The 17217-nt window shown below is 53.8% G+C and overlaps 1 protein-coding gene across 4 annotated transcripts; it reads left to right on the plus strand.

Moving 5' to 3' along the window:
* WNK4 (WNK lysine deficient protein kinase 4) lies at window positions 1-16468 on the plus strand. Of its 4 annotated transcripts, none has more exons than XM_063718216.1 (19): window positions 1-721; window positions 2247-2419; window positions 3422-3642; window positions 3907-4064; window positions 4579-4667; window positions 4748-4964; window positions 6740-7004; window positions 7240-7361; window positions 7592-7650; window positions 7752-7869; window positions 8143-8259; window positions 13016-13153; window positions 14022-14076; window positions 14180-14790; window positions 14869-14929; window positions 15029-15437; window positions 15527-15726; window positions 15885-15982; window positions 16090-16468. In XM_063718216.1, the coding sequence occupies exons 1-19, from the start codon at window positions 104-106 to the stop codon at window positions 16090-16092; spliced, it is 3732 nt and encodes a 1243-aa protein (XP_063574286.1). In that variant the 5' UTR covers window positions 1-103; the 3' UTR covers window positions 16093-16468. The 4 variants fall into 4 exon arrangements, with proteins under 4 accessions (XP_063574286.1, XP_063574287.1, XP_063574285.1 ...); XM_063718217.1 differs by having other exon boundaries at window positions 14183-14790; XM_063718215.1 differs by having other exon boundaries at window positions 15885-16468.
* The last annotated feature ends 749 nt before the right edge of the window (window positions 16469-17217 follow it).

Raw genomic sequence — 17217 nt, forward strand, 5'->3', positions numbered from 1 at the left:
CCAGCCGCTCAGCCGGAGCGCTGCGCACCCAGCCGGTCCGCCTGTCAGGCCGCCTCCTCTCCGGCCGTCTGATTTTCTACTCTTCGGCGCCCTGCTCTTCCTCATGTTGGCACCCCCGGCCACGGAGACCACCGTCCCCATGTCCCAGACTGAAGCTGACCTGGCCCTGCGGCCCCCGCCGCCTCTTGCCACCTCGGGGCAGCCCCGCCTCGGGCCCCCTCCTCGCCGAGTGCGCCGCTTCTCCGGGAAGGCTGAGCCCCGGCCGCGCTCTTCTCGTCTCAGCCGCCGTAGCTCAGTCGACTTGGGGCTGCTGAGCTCTTGGTCTCTGCCAGCCTCACCCACTCCGGACCCCCCCGATCCTCCGGATTCCGCTGGTCCTGGCCCCGCGAAGAGCCCACCGCCTAGCTCCAAAGAAGCCCCCGAGGGCACGTGGACCGAGGGAGCCCCTGTGAAGGCTGCAGAAGACTCCGCGCGTCCCGAGCTCCCGGACTCTGCAGTGGGCCCGGGGTCCAGGGAGCCGCTGAGGGTCCCTGAAGCTGTGGCCCTAGAGCGGCGGCGGGAGCAGGAAGAAAAGGAGGACATGGAGACCCAGGCTGTGGCAACGTCCCCCGATGGCCGATACCTCAAGTTTGACATCGAGATTGGACGTGGCTCCTTCAAGACGGTGTATCGAGGGCTAGACACCGACACCACAGTGGAGGTGGCCTGGTGTGAGCTGCAGGTGCGGCTGGGAGCCCCCTCGGTGGCACCTTGGGATGGGACTCTGGAGGTCTTAGGATGAGAGACAGAGGGTGGGGGAGACAGCATCAAGGGAAGGATGTATTTTTCCAGTCAAATGTCTATAGACACCTCTGCTGTCTTTGCCCTGAATGATCTGACTGACTCTGGGCTGCAGAAGGAGAGACTGAGGCAGGTGGTGTCTGGTGATTCCCCCGTGGGTATGAACATTCTCACTTTAAAGTCTCCATACTCAACCCTGAGAGGTGGAAAATAGGATGGGAAATTGCGCAGGGGAGCCAGTTCAGGTCAGTTTCCTGCTGGTGGGTACCCACAATCCCTTCCTCTCCCCTGAGAGGTGGAAAATAGGATGGGAAATTGGGCAGGGGAGCCAGTTCAGGTCAGTTTCCTGCTGGTGGGTACCCACAATCCCTTCCTCTCCCCTAAGTCCTGAGATCCTCAGTTATGACCCTGGTCCTCTTGATCCCCTCACTCCTCCCGTCCCCTACCTATTTGCAGACCAGGAGGCTGGGATGTGGGAAGCCAGGAGCTGGGCAAGGGTCCTGTCCAACTCCAGAAGATTTAGGGCAGTTGTGGCAGAATGGGGCCCCCTAACCCCTTCTGGAGCAGTCAGACTTCTGGACTTCTCCACAGCCGCGAGGAGGGGGACTCCTCGCTCTCGAGTGAGTCCAGTTCTGCTCCTCATCCCACTGCCTACCTGTGCTCTCCCTTCCCAGACCTAAAGGCACTAAGCCCATGGGCTTTAGGGGGGCCTTCCTCCCATTGCTCCGGTGCTACATATGGGTTAGGAGAACCCAGGCAACTTGGGGCCTGAAGCTTTGGATTCAGATCAGGGGACAGAGCCTAGGGGAAGGGTCCCTCTCCAGCCCTGGCACAGGGCTCACCCCTTGCGCCTGCCAGTGCCGCGCCCCAGGCTCTGGGCCAGGCCAGGAGAGGCAGCCAAATTGGGGGGTGAGGGGAGGGAGAGGAGCCGGGGCGGGACAACTATGGGGGTGGGCGGCCTCCTGGCGCCTAGTCCTGGATCTTTTCTTTCCTTCTCAGTACCTCCCTCCATATCCCTCCCGCCTTCCGTCTGGATCTAGCAGTTCTGTTTCTGGGGCCAACCCCCTTGCCGGCCCCAATTCCCTGCCCGCAGTATCCTGCTGCCCGCCTGCTGCCTGCTCACTGCCAGCCCCTGGGTGCCCCTTCCCGCCCCATGGCCGGCCTGGGCAGCCACAAAGGCACTATTGAGCTCAGGGCTCCGGGACCGGGCTGCATAAAGGTGCTTGTGTCCAGCAGGGGGTCTAGGGGGCTCCCCCAGGCCCAGGTTGGGTGTGTCCTTGGATCAGCTTACGTGCGGGACTGTTGGAGAGTTCAGGGTCTGCAACCCACTAGGCGAGTAATCCCACTAACCCCACCCCATCTGTGGGCTCCAACCCTCACCTCTTCCTCCAACCCCACTCCAGGTGTCCCTCTTCCTTTCTGTGGGTGTCCTGGGCCTGACATGACACTCGTCCCCCATCCCACAGACTCGGAAACTGTCTAGAGCTGAGCGGCAGCGCTTCTCAGAGGAGGTGGAGATGCTCAAGGGGCTGCAGCACCCCAACATCGTCCGCTTCTACGATTCGTGGAAGTCGGTGCTGAGGGGCCAGGTTTGCATCGTGCTGGTCACCGAACTCATGACCTCGGGCACGCTCAAGACGTGAGCTCTGCGCATGAGTGGGTGGGGAGAGGGAGGCTGGGATGTGTGCCCACTGCTTCCTGAACTCCCAGGCTCCTCAAACTCTCTAATATCCAGGTGTAAAACCAGGTTCACCATCTCCCTCTCACCCAACCTTTGTCCCTGCCTCGGTGAGTGGCAATGTCCACCCAGCACTCCAGTAAAATACTTGGGTGTCTCCCCAGTCTCCTTTCTCCACTCTGCCCCCTCATCAGTCTGTCCCCAAGTCTTTCCTTAACCTTTCCCCACCTGGCTTTCACTGCTTCATCCATGCCACCACCTCAATGCCATCTCGCTGATCTGGAGCCCTGCAGCAGCCTCCTAAAGGGCCTTCCCAAACTCTGCCACCCTCTAAACGATCCTATCTTCCTGCAGCCTGGAGAATCTTTCCCAGTTGAAAATCTGAACTGTCACTCCCCTCCTTAAAACCCCTTCAAAGTTTCTCATGGCCTTGGAATAAAGCCCACACAGGCTCACCTGTTCACAAAGCCCTTAGGATACAGCCTCACTTTCAGCCTAAGTTCCAGACACACCAAATTCCTGGCACCTCCTCCCACCCTGCCTTGTCACTGGCTTTTTCCGTGCCTTTGAGCACGGTGTCCTGTCTGCCTGAGAAGTCTCCATCCCTTCCCCCTTTCACCTTTGAGCTCCTACTCATCATTCAAGATGCAACACCAAAGTATTTCCTCTCCGAAGCCCTCCCTCATGCTTGGGGCAATTAGTCATCCCTTCCTGCGCTCCCACAGCACCTTGGCCGAGGCCCTATCTATCAATTTACTTCCCAACCCGTTTGGTAACGTCATGTCTATCCACCACGCCCCCGACTCAGTTTCTCCCTGGGGCCGGGCAGACATAGGCTAGGAGAATGCTGGCAGAAGATGCGGAGGCAGCAGCAGGGTGCGGCAGGGGGGAACTTCCCAGTGGGGGGCTCCTCCCCGGAGGACGTGTCCCCCACCAGGACTCTGGCTATGCGCCCTCCCCCAGGTACCTGAGGCGGTTCCGGGAGATGAAGCCGCGGGTCCTTCAGCGCTGGAGCCGCCAAATCCTGCGGGGACTTCATTTCCTACACTCCCGGGTTCCTCCCATCCTGCACCGGGATCTCAAGTGCGACAATGTCTTTATCACGGGCCCTACTGGCTCTGTCAAAATCGGGGACCTGGGCCTGGCCACGCTCAAGCGCGCCTCCTTTGCCAAGAGTGTCATCGGTGCGTCTCTCCAGGAGGGTCCATGCCATTCCTTGCTCCCCCACCTCAGAAGAGAACCTGGGGACTCCCTCCCCTCAGCAAGGGCCTTCAAGGTCCACAGAACTACCAGACGACAGGGAAGCTGAGGAGACCTATGGCACCCCCCTCAACCCCACTGTGGGCCGGAGTCACTTGCACTCGCAGGGTTGCCTGGGGCTGCCTAGCCCAATGGGAAGGCCGAGGCCAGAGTGCCCAGCAATCTGACCCCTGCTGTGGACCCTACAGGGACCCCGGAATTCATGGCCCCCGAGATGTACGAGGAAAAGTACGATGAGGCCGTGGACGTGTATGCGTTCGGCATGTGCATGCTGGAGATGGCCACCTCTGAGTACCCGTACTCCGAGTGCCAGAATGCCGCGCAAATCTACCGCAAGGTCACTTCGGTGAGAGGGATGGGGCTGGCGGGAAAGGCAATTCCAGGGCCACTTCCCATTTTCCTGCGCCGGCCAGCCCGCAGTCAATGCCCTTTGCCTGCACGAAAACAGGCTAGACACAGAGTCGCCTTGGTGAACACAGAAGGATATTGAATGCACACGCGCCCCCACCAGTACACGCTATTTAGAATAATAATATGTGTGGTGCTCCCAAGAGTTCACAAATGATTTCGCATCCCATCTCTCATCCAATCCTTCCAGCTGCCCTGTGAGGTGAGCGGGGCAAATGTTCCACTCTGCGATTTACAGATGAACAAACAGCGGGAGACTTGTTCAAGGCCACACTGTAAATACTTGGGGGGGGAGGGGATTGGGATTTGAAATCACATCTTCCAGTAGCAATCAGGCTTTTGCAACTGCACGCGCAGCTGCCTAAGGCGGGAGTGGAGTAAGGGGTGGGGGGGTGTCAAGCCGAGAGCTGGGGATCAGAGGACCGGAGGTGTCATGCAACCCCTTCCCCCAGGGCAGAAAGCCGAACAGCTTCCACAATGTGAAGATACCCGAGGTGAAGGAGATCATTGAAGGCTGCATCCGCACGGATAAGAACGAGAGGTGGGGGTGAAAGGGCAGAGCGTGGGTAGAATAGGGCCGCGGGCCGCAGCGGGCTCGGCTCACCCACGCGTCACCCTCAGGTTCACCATCCAGGATCTCCTGGCCCACGCATTCTTCCGCGAGGAGCGCGGTGTGCACGTGGAACTAGCGGAGGAGGACGACGGCGAGAAGCCGGGCCTCAAGCTCTGGCTGCGCATGGAGGACGCGCGGCGCGGGGGGCGCCCACGGGACAACCAGGCCATCGAATTCCTGTTCCAGCTGGGCCGGGACGCGGCCGAGGAGGTGGCACAGGAGATGGTGAGCGGAGGACAGACTGTGCTGCCACTGGACGTGTAAAGGACATTGACCTGAGGGGACAGTGCAACAGGGATGGGGCGCAGGAGGGGTGGCAGCGATGGGGGCGGGGCACCTCACCCCTCTCAAAATCTCCTGCAGCGTCTCCCTACCTCTCCAGCCCTAACTTACCCGCACGCACACCCAGTTTTCCTTCACAGAGGGAGCCCTGGGTCCTCCAGCGTCCCTGCTTTACCTCCAGCTGATCTGTTCTTCCTGGAATGCCCTTCTTGCCAATTTATCTTTTCCTTCTTTCCTTCCTCCCCCTTTTTCTTTTTCTTTTTCTTCCAATATGATCAGAACCATCGATTTCGGGAAGCCGTCCCCTTTGGAGTCAAACTTAAATGCTTCTTTCCACTTCAGCAGGTTCTCGGTTACAGCACTCCCCACTATCGGTCTTGTCTTAAACCTGAATAAGTTCCTATCTTTCTTCTCCACTAGACTATAAACTCCCTGAGGGCAGAGACTGTGTTTTATTGATTCTTCTATCCCTGGCAGTGCTTGGCACAGAGTAAGAGCCCACTAATAGCCCACATCTGTACATGGCTTAAAGCACTTTCACATGCATTTGATCTTTGCTACCCAACCTGCATAGGGGGCTCTCTAATGGAAATTTAGAGAGGTTGAATACCTTGTCCAGGGCCCCAAGTAAGTAAGTGGAAGAGCTGGATTGAAACTGTGGTGGTTCAGATTTTAAATCAGGTTACCCTTCCCCACCTCCTTTACTCACTCAGCAAAGCTTGCGACTAAAAGGAATGAGGAGGTGATGAATGGAAGCTGGTAGAAGGGGAGAGGCATAAGATGCAAGGGCAGAAGCTTGGGGGCTGGCTTAGGAAGTCCTGAAGGGAGTATGGGATTCTTTTTTTTTGGGAGTAATGGAGTCTCACTCTGTCACCCAGGCTGGAGTGCAGTGGCGCTACCTCGGCTCATTGCAACCTCCGCCTCCTGGGTTCAAGCAATTCTCCTCCCTCAGCCTCCTGTGTAGCTGGGATTACAGGCAAGAGCCACAACGCCCAGCTAATTTTTGTATTTTTAGTAGAGACGGGGTTTCACCATGTTGGCCAGGCTGGTCTCGAACTCCTGACCTCAAATGACCCACTCGTCTTGGCCTCCCAAATTGCTGGGATTATAGGTGTGAACCACTGTGCCTGGCCAAGTATGGAATTCTTAATAGAGACATGACAGTTGCAAGGGTGGAGACCACCTATGGTACGTCAAGAATCTGAGAATGTGTTAGAAATTTAGAGCAGGTCTCCATAGCACGGCCCAACCTGACCTGAGATCAAATCTTGATCCATTGCTGACAAGAGATTCTTGGCCTTGGCACTGTTGACATGTTTGTTTTAGGGACTGTCCTGTGCATTGTAGGATGTTGAGAAGAACCCCTGGCTTCTACTCACTAGATTCAGTAGCATCTACCCTCTAGTTGTGGCAACTAAAAATGTCTCTAGATATTGCCAAACATCTCTTCTTCCCATTGGAAACCACTGACTTACTGTATAACTATGAACCAGTCACTTCATTAATCTCTAAAAATGGAATGGTAAGATTTATCCCACAAGGTTGTTTGGAGGATCTAGTGATGATAATGTAAGGAGCTGCCAGTTAACAGACATAGTGGGTAATCAGTAAGTGCTGGTTTCCTTCCTCCCATATCCTGGAGTTCCCAAGAAGGTGTCCTGATGGATCTTTGATGGGGGGTCCCAAGCTGTGTTTCTCATCCCCCACCCCAACTCCAGGTGGCTCTGGGCTTGGTCTGTGAAGCTGATTACCAGCCAGTGGCCCGTGCAGTACGTGAACGGGTTGCTGCCATCCAGCGAAAGCGTGAGAAGCTGCGTAAAGCAAGGGAATTGGAGGCGCTCCCACCAGAGCCAGGACCTCCACCAGCAACTGTGCCCATGGCTCCCAGTCCCCCCAGTGTCTTCCCCCCTGAGCCTGAGGAGCCAGAGGCAGACCAGCACCAGCCCTTCCTTTTCCGTCACGCCAGCTACTCATCTACCACCTGTAAGTCACCCCTGATCTTGAGACGTAGGTCCCAGAACACCTTGGCCTCTGCCCCCTACCCAGAAGTTCACCCCCACAGCAGTCACTTACCCTGCCTTCCACCTCTAGCCATGAAGCTCCCTCCAGGAAGGAACTCTCCCACAGCTCCAGGCCCTTCTTTGCTTAGGCAGGCCCCCTCCTCTGCCACTATTCCCTTTTATTTCCCCTTTTTTTGATCCCTTCCCTCCCCAACCAGCGGATTGCGAGACTGATGGCTACCTCAGCTCCTCCGGCTTCCTGGATGCCTCAGACCCTGCCCTTCAGCCCCCTGGGGGGGTGCCATCCAGCCTGGCTGAGTCCCATCTCTGCCTGCCCTCGGTAAGAGGGGGTCGCATGGGGGGCTCCCAGCCATTCCAAGCCTATGACCTATCTCCCTCCTTGTGAAACCCAATCTCATGATCCAGCCCCATGTCCCTGGAAATCTACCATTCTTGTCCTCCTCTTCCCTAATTCCATCTCCCTAATATCCTCCCAGCATCCTTGACACCATCTCCCTAGATCTCAACAGTTATCTTCCCCTGACCCCATGACCCCTTATCCTGTTTCAGGCTTTTGCCCTATCCATTCCACGTTCTGGCCCTGGAAGTGACTTTTCCCCTGGGGACAGGTATGTTCTGGTACAAGTTGGGGTGCCAGGGTGAGACACCTGGGGCACTGGGGTCCCAGTGTCTGCTCTGACAGTCATTCTATCTCCTTTCTCTTTACCAGCTATGCCTCAGATGCAGCTTCAGGCCTTAGCGATGTGGGAGAAGGGATGAGACAAATGAGGAGACCCCCAGGGAGGAATCTCCGGCGCAGACCCAGATCCCGGCTGCGGGTCACTAGTGTAAGGATGGAGTACAAGAGATAGAGAGTAACCTACAGGGCCAGGAGGGAAATGTCAGGGGGAGGCAGGGGAGGTCACCCAGAAAAGGGGAGAAGCAGTGTGTGACTAGTACTCAAGAGGCGGCCAGTCTGGTTTCTAATACCAGACTTTAGGGGTGGGGTCTACTTATCTCCAAGTCCATTGTGGCTGCTGTCACTTGGCTGGGGTAGGGTGGAGACACAGCATGATGAAGAGGGCTTGACCTCCTCCCTTCTGCTGACTTTGAATCTGAAGGTCTCAGACCAGAATGACAGAGTGGTTGAGTGCCAGCTACAGACCCATAACAGCAAGATGGTGACCTTCCGATTTGATCTGGATGGGGACAGCCCGGAAGAGATTGCAGCTGCCATGGTGAGGGGGAGAGAGATGAGGACAGAGTGTTTGGATCTGGAACAAGAGTCTCCTTCCTGATGTCCGCTGGGGCTGAAACCCACTGATCCGACAGCAAGGGTTTTTAAATCTCTGGTTGACAGCACAGTAACGCTGAAGATGTCTCAGCCCTTGTTTTGGGGGAGATTTCTGTTTATCCAGTGAGGTTTGGCTTCTCAGCTGGAGCAATCTGAGACTCACATTGACCAGGTACACACAAGTGCTACGTATAAGTGCCTGGTAGACGTGCAATACTGTGGCTGTAGGTGAAGGATGGACTGGGCAGCAGGGGCAATGGGCTTACCCAGGATCTTGGCAAATGGGCGAGAAAGGCTGTGAAGGGTGGAAAGGCCGTGAAGGGTGTCCCTATGCAGGGACAGCATAAGCAAAGGCATTCCAAGTAGAGAATGACTTGGAATATGGGTCTGGGAGGGCTTCATGAGGAAACCACTATCACTGGAAGTAAAGATTCCTATAGGAGAGTTGTGGGGAGTGAAGCCGGGTAGGTAGAGTGGGCCCAGATTGTGGAATAGACAATGTTAAGAGTTAGGCAGAGGCCAGGCGTGGTGGCTCACGCCTGTAATCCCAGCACTTTGGGAGGCCGAGGCAGGCAGATCACCCGAGGTCAGGAGTTCAAGACCAGCTTGGCCAACATGGGGAAACCCCGTCTCTACTAAAAAATACAAAAATTAGCTGGGTGTGGTGGTGCATGCCTGTAGTCCCAGCTACTTGAGAGGCTGAAGCAGGAGAATTGCTTGAACCTGGGAGGCGGAGGTTGCAGTGAGCCGAGATCACACCATTGCACTCCAGCCTGGGCGACAAGAGTGAGATTCTGTCTAAAAATAAATAAATAAATAAAGAGTTAGGCAGAGTGGGCTGGGTCCAGTGGCTCACACCTGTAATCCCAGCACTTTGGATGGATGAAGTAGGAGGATCGCTTGAGCCCAGGGGTTCAAGACCACCCTGGGAAATATAATGAGACCCTATCTCTACAAAAAATTTAAAAAATTAGCTGTGTGTGGCGGCACATGCCTGTCATCCCAACTACTTGGGAGGCTGAGGTGGGAGGATCACTTGAGCCTGGGAGGTCAAGGCTGCAGTGAGCTATGATCATGCCACTGCACTCCAGCCTGGAAGACAGAGTGAACTTTGTCTCAAAAAAAAAAAAAAAAAAAAAAAAGGCAGAGTGTGACGTGACAGTAGGCTTTATGAAAATTATCTGCCATGGGATGCAGAAGGGGGTTAGGGGAAGGGAAAATACCTGGGAGGTAGACCCAGGAAGCCATCTGTGGACAAAGGAGAGAGTGGCTTATGGGAGGGAAGAGGAGAAAGGGTGAATCTGAGGGTTGTTTCAGGAAAATAAGTTACTCTGTAATCCAGTAACCTATTGACGTAGTACAGAACATAGTACATAGTAGATGCTCAATAAATATTTGCTGAGTTGATATGATAGGGAGTTAGGGAGAAGGGATGTCAAGGACAACTTGTAGGCCACCAAAGGAGAGAGGAAATTAGAAATGAAAGAAGGTGTTTTTAAAGAGGTCATGATGAGCTTGAGTGAAGAAGGGACAGCCAAGACAAGACCCTCCATAGCCATGGGATATGGGTCAGGCAGGGCTGGAGAGATGTGGATGGAGGAGTAGTCAATACAGAGTTGAGAGTGAAGGGAGATGAGCCGGCAAAGCCAGAGACACAGAGGGTTGCAGAGTGTGTCTTGGCGCATACCACCAGTTCTGGAGTGGGAAGCGGGACGGTAGGTCATCGAAGGACACACAGATGAAGCCAGAGAGGTAGGAGGATGTTAGTCAAAACTGAGTGAGGAGAGAGTTTCAAGGAGGTGGCATAGGATGAATCCTCAGGCAAGACCACACTGGCTTTTGTTAGGAGATCTTTGTGGGAGACCAGTTTCAGTGGAGTGGGGGTGGTGGATGCCAGCCCATGGGGTGAAGGAGGGAAAGGAATGGGAGAAATGCCAGGCATCAGGAGCCCTCTCTAAAGCATCTCCTCCATCATGTCATTCACCTTGTGTCCAGGACAAAGACACAATATCACCTGGCACACAAGGCTCATCACCTTCCGTCAAACCACTTGACTCTTTCAGTCTTCCCTCCAGCCACACTGGTTTCAAAATGGGCCTCTGAAGAGGCTGGGTGCCTTCCTGCCTCTGCCTCCACCTGCTTAAGGGTCTCTCACTCTTAGAGCCTTCTGTATTGGGCTTTCAAGCCCCCTCTGATCCTGCACAGCCAAAGTGACCCCACCCCATGCACCCACAGTCTTTTGCCCTCTTTTCTATCCTTACCCAGTCCACCCTCCACTCCTCTGCAGCAGAATTCTCCTGAGACTTGGATCTGATCTGTTGATTTTCACCCGAAATTATTTAGTGGCTACTTGTGGTTGTAGAGTAAGGTCCAAATTCCAAAGCCTTTAAAATTTGCAGCACATTCAGCTACACTTGAGTCCTCACTATTTTAAGAATAGGTTGTGCTGGGCGTGGTGGCTCACGCCTATAATCCCAGCACTTTGGGAGGCCGAGGCGGGTGGATCACCTGAGGTCGGGAGTTCAAGACCAGCCTGACCAACATGGAGAAACCCTGTCTCTACTAAAAAATACAAAATTAGCCGGGCGTGGTGGTGCATGCCTGTAATCCCAGCTACTCGGGAGGCTGAGGCAGGAGAATCACTTGAACCCGGGAGGTGGAGGTTGCGGTGAGCCAAGGTCATACCATTGCACTCCAGCCTGGGCAACAAGAGCGAAACTCTGTCTCGAGAAAAAAAGAAAGAAAGAAAGAAAGATTGAATAGGCCGGGCACGGTGGCTCACGCTTGTAATCCCAGCACTTTTGGGAGGCCAAGGCAGGCAGATCACTTGAGGTCAGGAGTTTGAGACCAGCCTGGCCAACATGAAGACCTGTCTCTACTAAAAATATAAAAATTAGCTGGGCGTGGTGCCAGGCAGTCCCAGCTACTCAAGAGGCTGATGCAGGAGAATCTCTTGAACCCAGGAGGTGAGGTTGCAGTGAGCCAAGATTGTGCCACTGCACTCCAGCCTGGGCGATAGAGCAAGGCTCAGTCTCAAAAAAAAAAATAATAATAATAAATAAAAAAATAATAATGTACCATGCCTTTCATACTTCAAAGCTACTACACTGTTCTTGCTTCCTAGACTGCTCTTCTCTTCCTGATGAACAGCCTGGAATAGAGGAAGGGGTTGCTTTCATGTAATACCTAAGTTCAAACTTCAGCTCTGTTATTTACTAATCCAATGAACTTGGGCAAGTTTCTTAACTCTGTAAACTTCAGTTGCATGTAAGTAAAACGCAGATGATAGTATTTGTTTTGCAAAGATGTCCTGATATGACACAGTGTAATGTAGAAGTGTCCACACATGGTAGGTCCTCAATAGAGGTTGCTTTTCTCATCTGTCGATGTTCAGCTCCAAAGACTTACTCTGTGAAACTGCCCCAGCTTCCCCCTATCCCCAGGGTGGTATTCTGTCTTTGGAATAGCATTTTTTTAAATTGTGATTAAAAAAACATAAATATAAAATTTACCACCATAACCATTTTTAAGTGTACAGTTCAGCAATATTAAGTATATTCACATTGCTGTGAAACAGATCTCCAGGGGTTTTCTTATCTTGCAAATCTGAAACTCTGTACCCATTAAACAAATCTGCCTTTCCACACCCCCATCCCCGCAACCCTGGAACAGCATTTCTATCTATATCTCACTTGTAAGTGCCTTACCTATTACGGGCTGCCTTGCAGTAGGTTTAATTATGTATTTATGTGTCTCCTCCACTAAGTTTTGGGCTTCGTTAAGCCTAGGACCTTGTTTCATGCTTCCCTGTATTCCCACAGTACCCAGCACAATGCCAGCACATAGTAGGTGCTCAATAAGTATTCATGGATTTGAATGTGACATTTGCCATTTATTGCCTTATTCTGACTTAACTGTGTGGGATGGGTGTATGTGGGCCTGTGTGTTATACTTTATAAACCCTATGGGGCAGAAATTGTGTCCAAACGCATGTGAGGCAGCAGTGAAGATAACTCAGGCTCTGGCTTTAGGTAGATGTGAGTTTAAATCCTGTGACCTTAGGCAGACGGAACTTAACCTCTTTGAGCATTGGTTATCTTAATTCTACCACAGCAACATTAACATGGGCCCCAGAAAGTTACTGGTGGTGTTAAATGTGGTAATATATGCAAAGCAGCTGGTATACATACGCATCCTATGAATGTTAGCACCTTTCCTTCTAGGCTGTCTTTATTTCTCCTTACACCACACAGTGCCTGGAACACAATAGGTATGTACTTGTTTTAGGTTGGTGGTTGGCAGAAGCAGTAGTGTGAAGGGTGGATTTTTTATTTTTATTTTTTTGAGACGGAGTCTCGCTCAGTCATCCAGGCTGGAGTGCGGTGGTGTGATCTTGGCTCCACCGTTTCCCAGGTTCAAGTGATTCTCTCGTCTCAGCCTCCCGAGTAGCTGGGATTACAGGTGCCCGCCATCATGCCCGGCTACTTTTTGTATTTTAGTAGAGATGGGGTTATCACCATGTTGGCCCGGCTGGTCTTGAACTCCTGACATCAGGTGATCCACCCGCCTCGGCCTCCCAAAGTGCTAGGATTACAGGCATGAGCCGCCGTGCCTAGCCTGATGTTTTAAGATCAGAAGCAGGGGGAGAGGGATGAGTGAGATAAGAAGCTCTCCCTCCCCATCCTATTGACCCTCGCCAGGTGTATAACGAGTTCATTCTGCCCTCGGAGCGAGATGGCTTTCTCAGACGGATTCGGGAGATTATCCAGCGAGTGGAGACCCTGTTGAAGAGAGACACTGGCCCCGTGGAGGCTGCTGAAGACACCGTAAGCCCCCAGGTCAGACCCCTCTGGACACTTCCAGGGGAAATGGACTCTCTGCTCCAGGTTCATTACTCTCTGCCCTCAGTGGTCCCCTTGGATTTAACTCCTCTTCATCTCTGGGATCCTAAAACAGCGGCTCTTTTTTTTTGAGATGGAGTCTTGCTCTGTCGCCCAGGCTGGAGTGCAGTTGCACGATCTCGGCTCACTGCAAGCTCCACCTCCCGGGTTCACACCATTCTCCTGTCTCAGCCTCCCGAGTAGCTGGGACTACAGGCACCCGCCACCACACCCGGGTAATTTTTTTTGTATTTTTAGTAGAGACGGGGTTTCACCGTGTTAGCCAGGATGGTCTCGATCTCCTGACCTCGTGATCCGCCCTCCTCGGCCTCCCAAAGTGCTGGGATTACAGGCGTGAGCCACCGCGCCTGGCCCAAAACAGTGGCTCTTACCCCATTTGAGAATATGATGAAAGCCATGGACTCTTGTTCTAGAAAACTTGTTCAATACATACTTTTAACTCATTATTTTGAAATAATTTCAGACTTGTGGAGAGAAGTTGCAAGAATTATATAAAGAACCCCTGGATACTCTTTGCCCAGATTTGCCAATTGTTAGTGTTTTGCCACCTTAGCATCATCGTCTCTTCCTCTCCCCTCTGTATGTGTGCACACATATTATATTTTTCAGAACCACTTAAGAGTAAGTTGCAGACATCATGACCTTTTACCTCTATACATTTCAGCACATATGCTTCTGAATCCCTTGAAACTCATGTACAGACTCCTAGAGGTTCATGGGTCCTAGCTTAGGAACCCCAGTCTGACACCTTCCATCTCAGACTGCTCTTCCCCACTGTGACTGTGGACTCCTTTTTCTGCCTCAGGAGGAGCCAGCACCATTACTTGCCCTGCCCGTCCCCCTCCCAGACCCATCCAATGGTATGTACTGAGTTGTGTCCTTGCTCATCCCAACCCTTGGGGTTGCTCCTGGCAAGGGCATAGGGCATGTGGGACTGTGGTCTCAACATACCCTCCTTCCCAGCAGAGCTCCAGAGCAGCACTTCCCTGGAGCACAGGAGCTGGTCAGCCTTCTCCACCTTCTCATCTTCTCCTGGAACTCCTTTGTCTCCTGGAAACCCATTTTCCCCTGGAACCCCCATTTCCCCAGGTCCCATCTTCCCCATCACTTCTTCCCCATGTCATCCCAGCCCCTCCCCATTCTCCCCCATTTCTTCCCAGGTCTCCTCAAATTCCTCTCCACACCCCACCAGCTCTCCACTTCCATTCTCCTCCAGTGCACCCGAGTTTCCAGTCCCACTCTCTCAGTGTCCCCGGAGTTCTCTCCCCACGACTTCTCCACCTACATTCTCTCCCACTTGTTCTCAGGTCACTCTTAGTCCCCCTTTCTTTCCTCCATGCCCCTCCACTTCTTCCCTCCCTTCCACCACAGCAGCCCCTCTCCTTTCTCTGGCTAGTGCCTTCTCACTGGCTGTGATGACTGTGGCCCAGTCCCTGCTGTCCCCCTCACCTGGGCTCCTTTCCCAGTCTCCTCCAGCCCCTCCTAGTCCCCTCCCTAGCCTGCCCCTTCCCCCTCCCCTTGCTGCTGGTGGCCAGGAGAGCCCTTCACCCCACACAGCTGAGGTGGAGAGTGAGGTGAGTAGAAAACCAAGAGGGATGATTAGGGAGACTCCACTCTGCACTCTTCCCTTCTCATGGCCCCACACTTTCTAGGCCTCGCCACCTCCTGCTCGGCCCCTCCCAGGGGAAGCCAGGCTGGCGCCCATCTCTGAAGGTGAGGCCTCTGACCACGGACCTTCCCCTGCCATTATCCCTACTCACTATCCTGTCACTGCTCTCCTTTCCTCATGCCTTCTTCCTCTTCGCCCTACAGAGGGAAAGCCGCAGCTTGTTGGGCGTTTCCAAGTGACTTCATCCAAGGAACCGGCTGAGCCTCTTCACTTGCAGCCAACATCCCCCACTCTCTCCGGTTCTCCGAAACCTTCAACCCCTCAGCTCACTTCAGAGAGCTCAGATACAGAGGACAGTGCTGGAGGCGGGCCAGAGACCAGGGAAGCTCTGGCTGAGAGCGACCGTGCAGCTGAGGGTCTGGGGGCTGGAGTTGAGGAGGAAGGAGATGATGGGAAGGAACCCCAAGTCGGGGGCAGCCCCCCACCCCTGAGCCATCCCAGCCCAGTGTGGATGAACTACTCCTACAGCAGCCTGTGTTTGAGCAGCGAGGAGTCAGAAAGCAGTGGGGAAGATGAGGAGTTCTGGGCTGAGCTGCAGAGTCTTCGGCAGAAGTGAGTCTGGGGAGGATGGAGGAGCGAGAGGTGAACCTGGGAAAGCAAGGTGTGTGGCTAGCCCTTTCATGCCCTCTGTGCATCCTCAGGCACTTGTCAGAGGTGGAAACACTACAGACACTACAGAAAAAAGAAATTGAAGATTTGTACAGCCGGCTGGGGAAGCAACCCCCACCGGGTATTGTGGCCCCAGCTGCTATGCTGTCCAGCCGCCAGCGCCGCCTCTCCAAGGGCAGCTTCCCCACCTCCCGCCGCAACAGCCTACAGCGCTCTGAGCCCCCAGGCCCTGGTGAGACTGCAGTCACCCAGCTTCCATCTTTTCCCTGAGACCCCTTCCTGTCGACTGTTTTTCTCCAGGCCCTGGGGGTCTGCCCCGGGGGAATAGACCCCCTCTCCCCACCTCCCCTTTCCTCACTTAGTGCTCTCCCTCCCCCATCCTGCTCCCAGGCATCATGCGAAGGAACTCCCTGAGTGGCAGCAGCACCGGCTCCCAGGAGCAGCGGGCAAGCAAGGGGGTGACATTCGCCGGGGATGTTGGCAGGATGGTGAGGGCGGGCCCAAGGGAGGGAGAGCCCAGGGAATGGTACCTGGCTGCAGCTTCGCCTTCCTCCCACCTTGGAAGTGTCTTCATCACTTTTTCTTTTCCCTCCAGTGAATTCAGAACAGAAGCCATGTATCTCCCCCACACCAGGGCCCACCATGGAGCTTGTGTTCTCAGAATCTGATGCTTTTCTGACCAACACAACTGAGCAAGGAAGATCCCAACACTGAAGGGGTAGAAGGCCAGGGGGGCATGGAGAGTGCAGCTCCATTATAGCGAAGAGCCAAACATATGTGAACTGCTTGTTGTGTGGAGGTGTTAGTTCTGCTGCCTACCATCTTCATCTCTAGCCCCTCCCCTGCCAAGAGTCAACCACTAAGCAATCCCACTCAAGCCTGGATGCTTCTAGAAGGGCCCACTCCCAGCTGGTAGAGTATAGGGGATATGCTCACACCACATTAGCAGCAACCAATAAAAATGCTGGAAACAAGGACGCCGTGAATCCATATGCCATGCCTTAGGAATTGGGGGAGCAAAGCCTTGTGGGGTGAGGCAGGGGAGGATTTAAAAGGGACTTTCTTTTCACAATGGGAGGCAGGGGTGGAAGCTGCCCAGCCCTCTGGCTTCCTGCCATCAGTTAATGAGAAAACTGCAAGGTCAGTGATCCACTTGACTAAGTTAGGATCCCCTCCAGACCCCACCCTAGACCTGTATAGGCAGGTACCAGGGAAAGTTAAAAGAATGAAGACTGCTTGTCTTTCACCCTTCATCCACCTCTCTCTCTCTCCCTCTCTCTGGGGATGGGAAAAGCAGTAGAGTTACAGTATGTTCTTGTGGGTAGAGGACAGAAGAGTGACCTTCCTTCCCCTAAGACGTGGGTTCAGTCTCAAACTGCCCAGTGATCTCTCCCCTAAGTCAGGTGGAAAGATCTCATGGAAAAAGTAATTCTAGTTAAACATTTACAGCTCCCTGGGGCAATGCCACCACTGCAGCTACTGCTTGTGAAGCTTTCCAGCATGAAGTGCCATATGCTGCCTCTCAGCCTCCATACTCACTTGACTCCAGGAGAATGACTCAGTTTATTATTCTCAATTTGACCCTATGTATCCCACTGTAGGCTCAAACACTGCACAGAGCTGCCACGCCTAACCTCGTAACAATTGTGTCCCTGGAAGGTGAGGGGGGTAAACCACAGTCAGAAACTTTAGGAAAAGCCACGGTCGCATGCACACCTCTCAA

The sequence above is a fragment of the Pongo abelii genome, chromosome 19 (assembly GCF_028885655.2).
Source record: "Pongo abelii isolate AG06213 chromosome 19, NHGRI_mPonAbe1-v2.0_pri, whole genome shotgun sequence".
NCBI lineage: Eukaryota > Metazoa > Chordata > Mammalia > Primates > Hominidae > Pongo > Pongo abelii.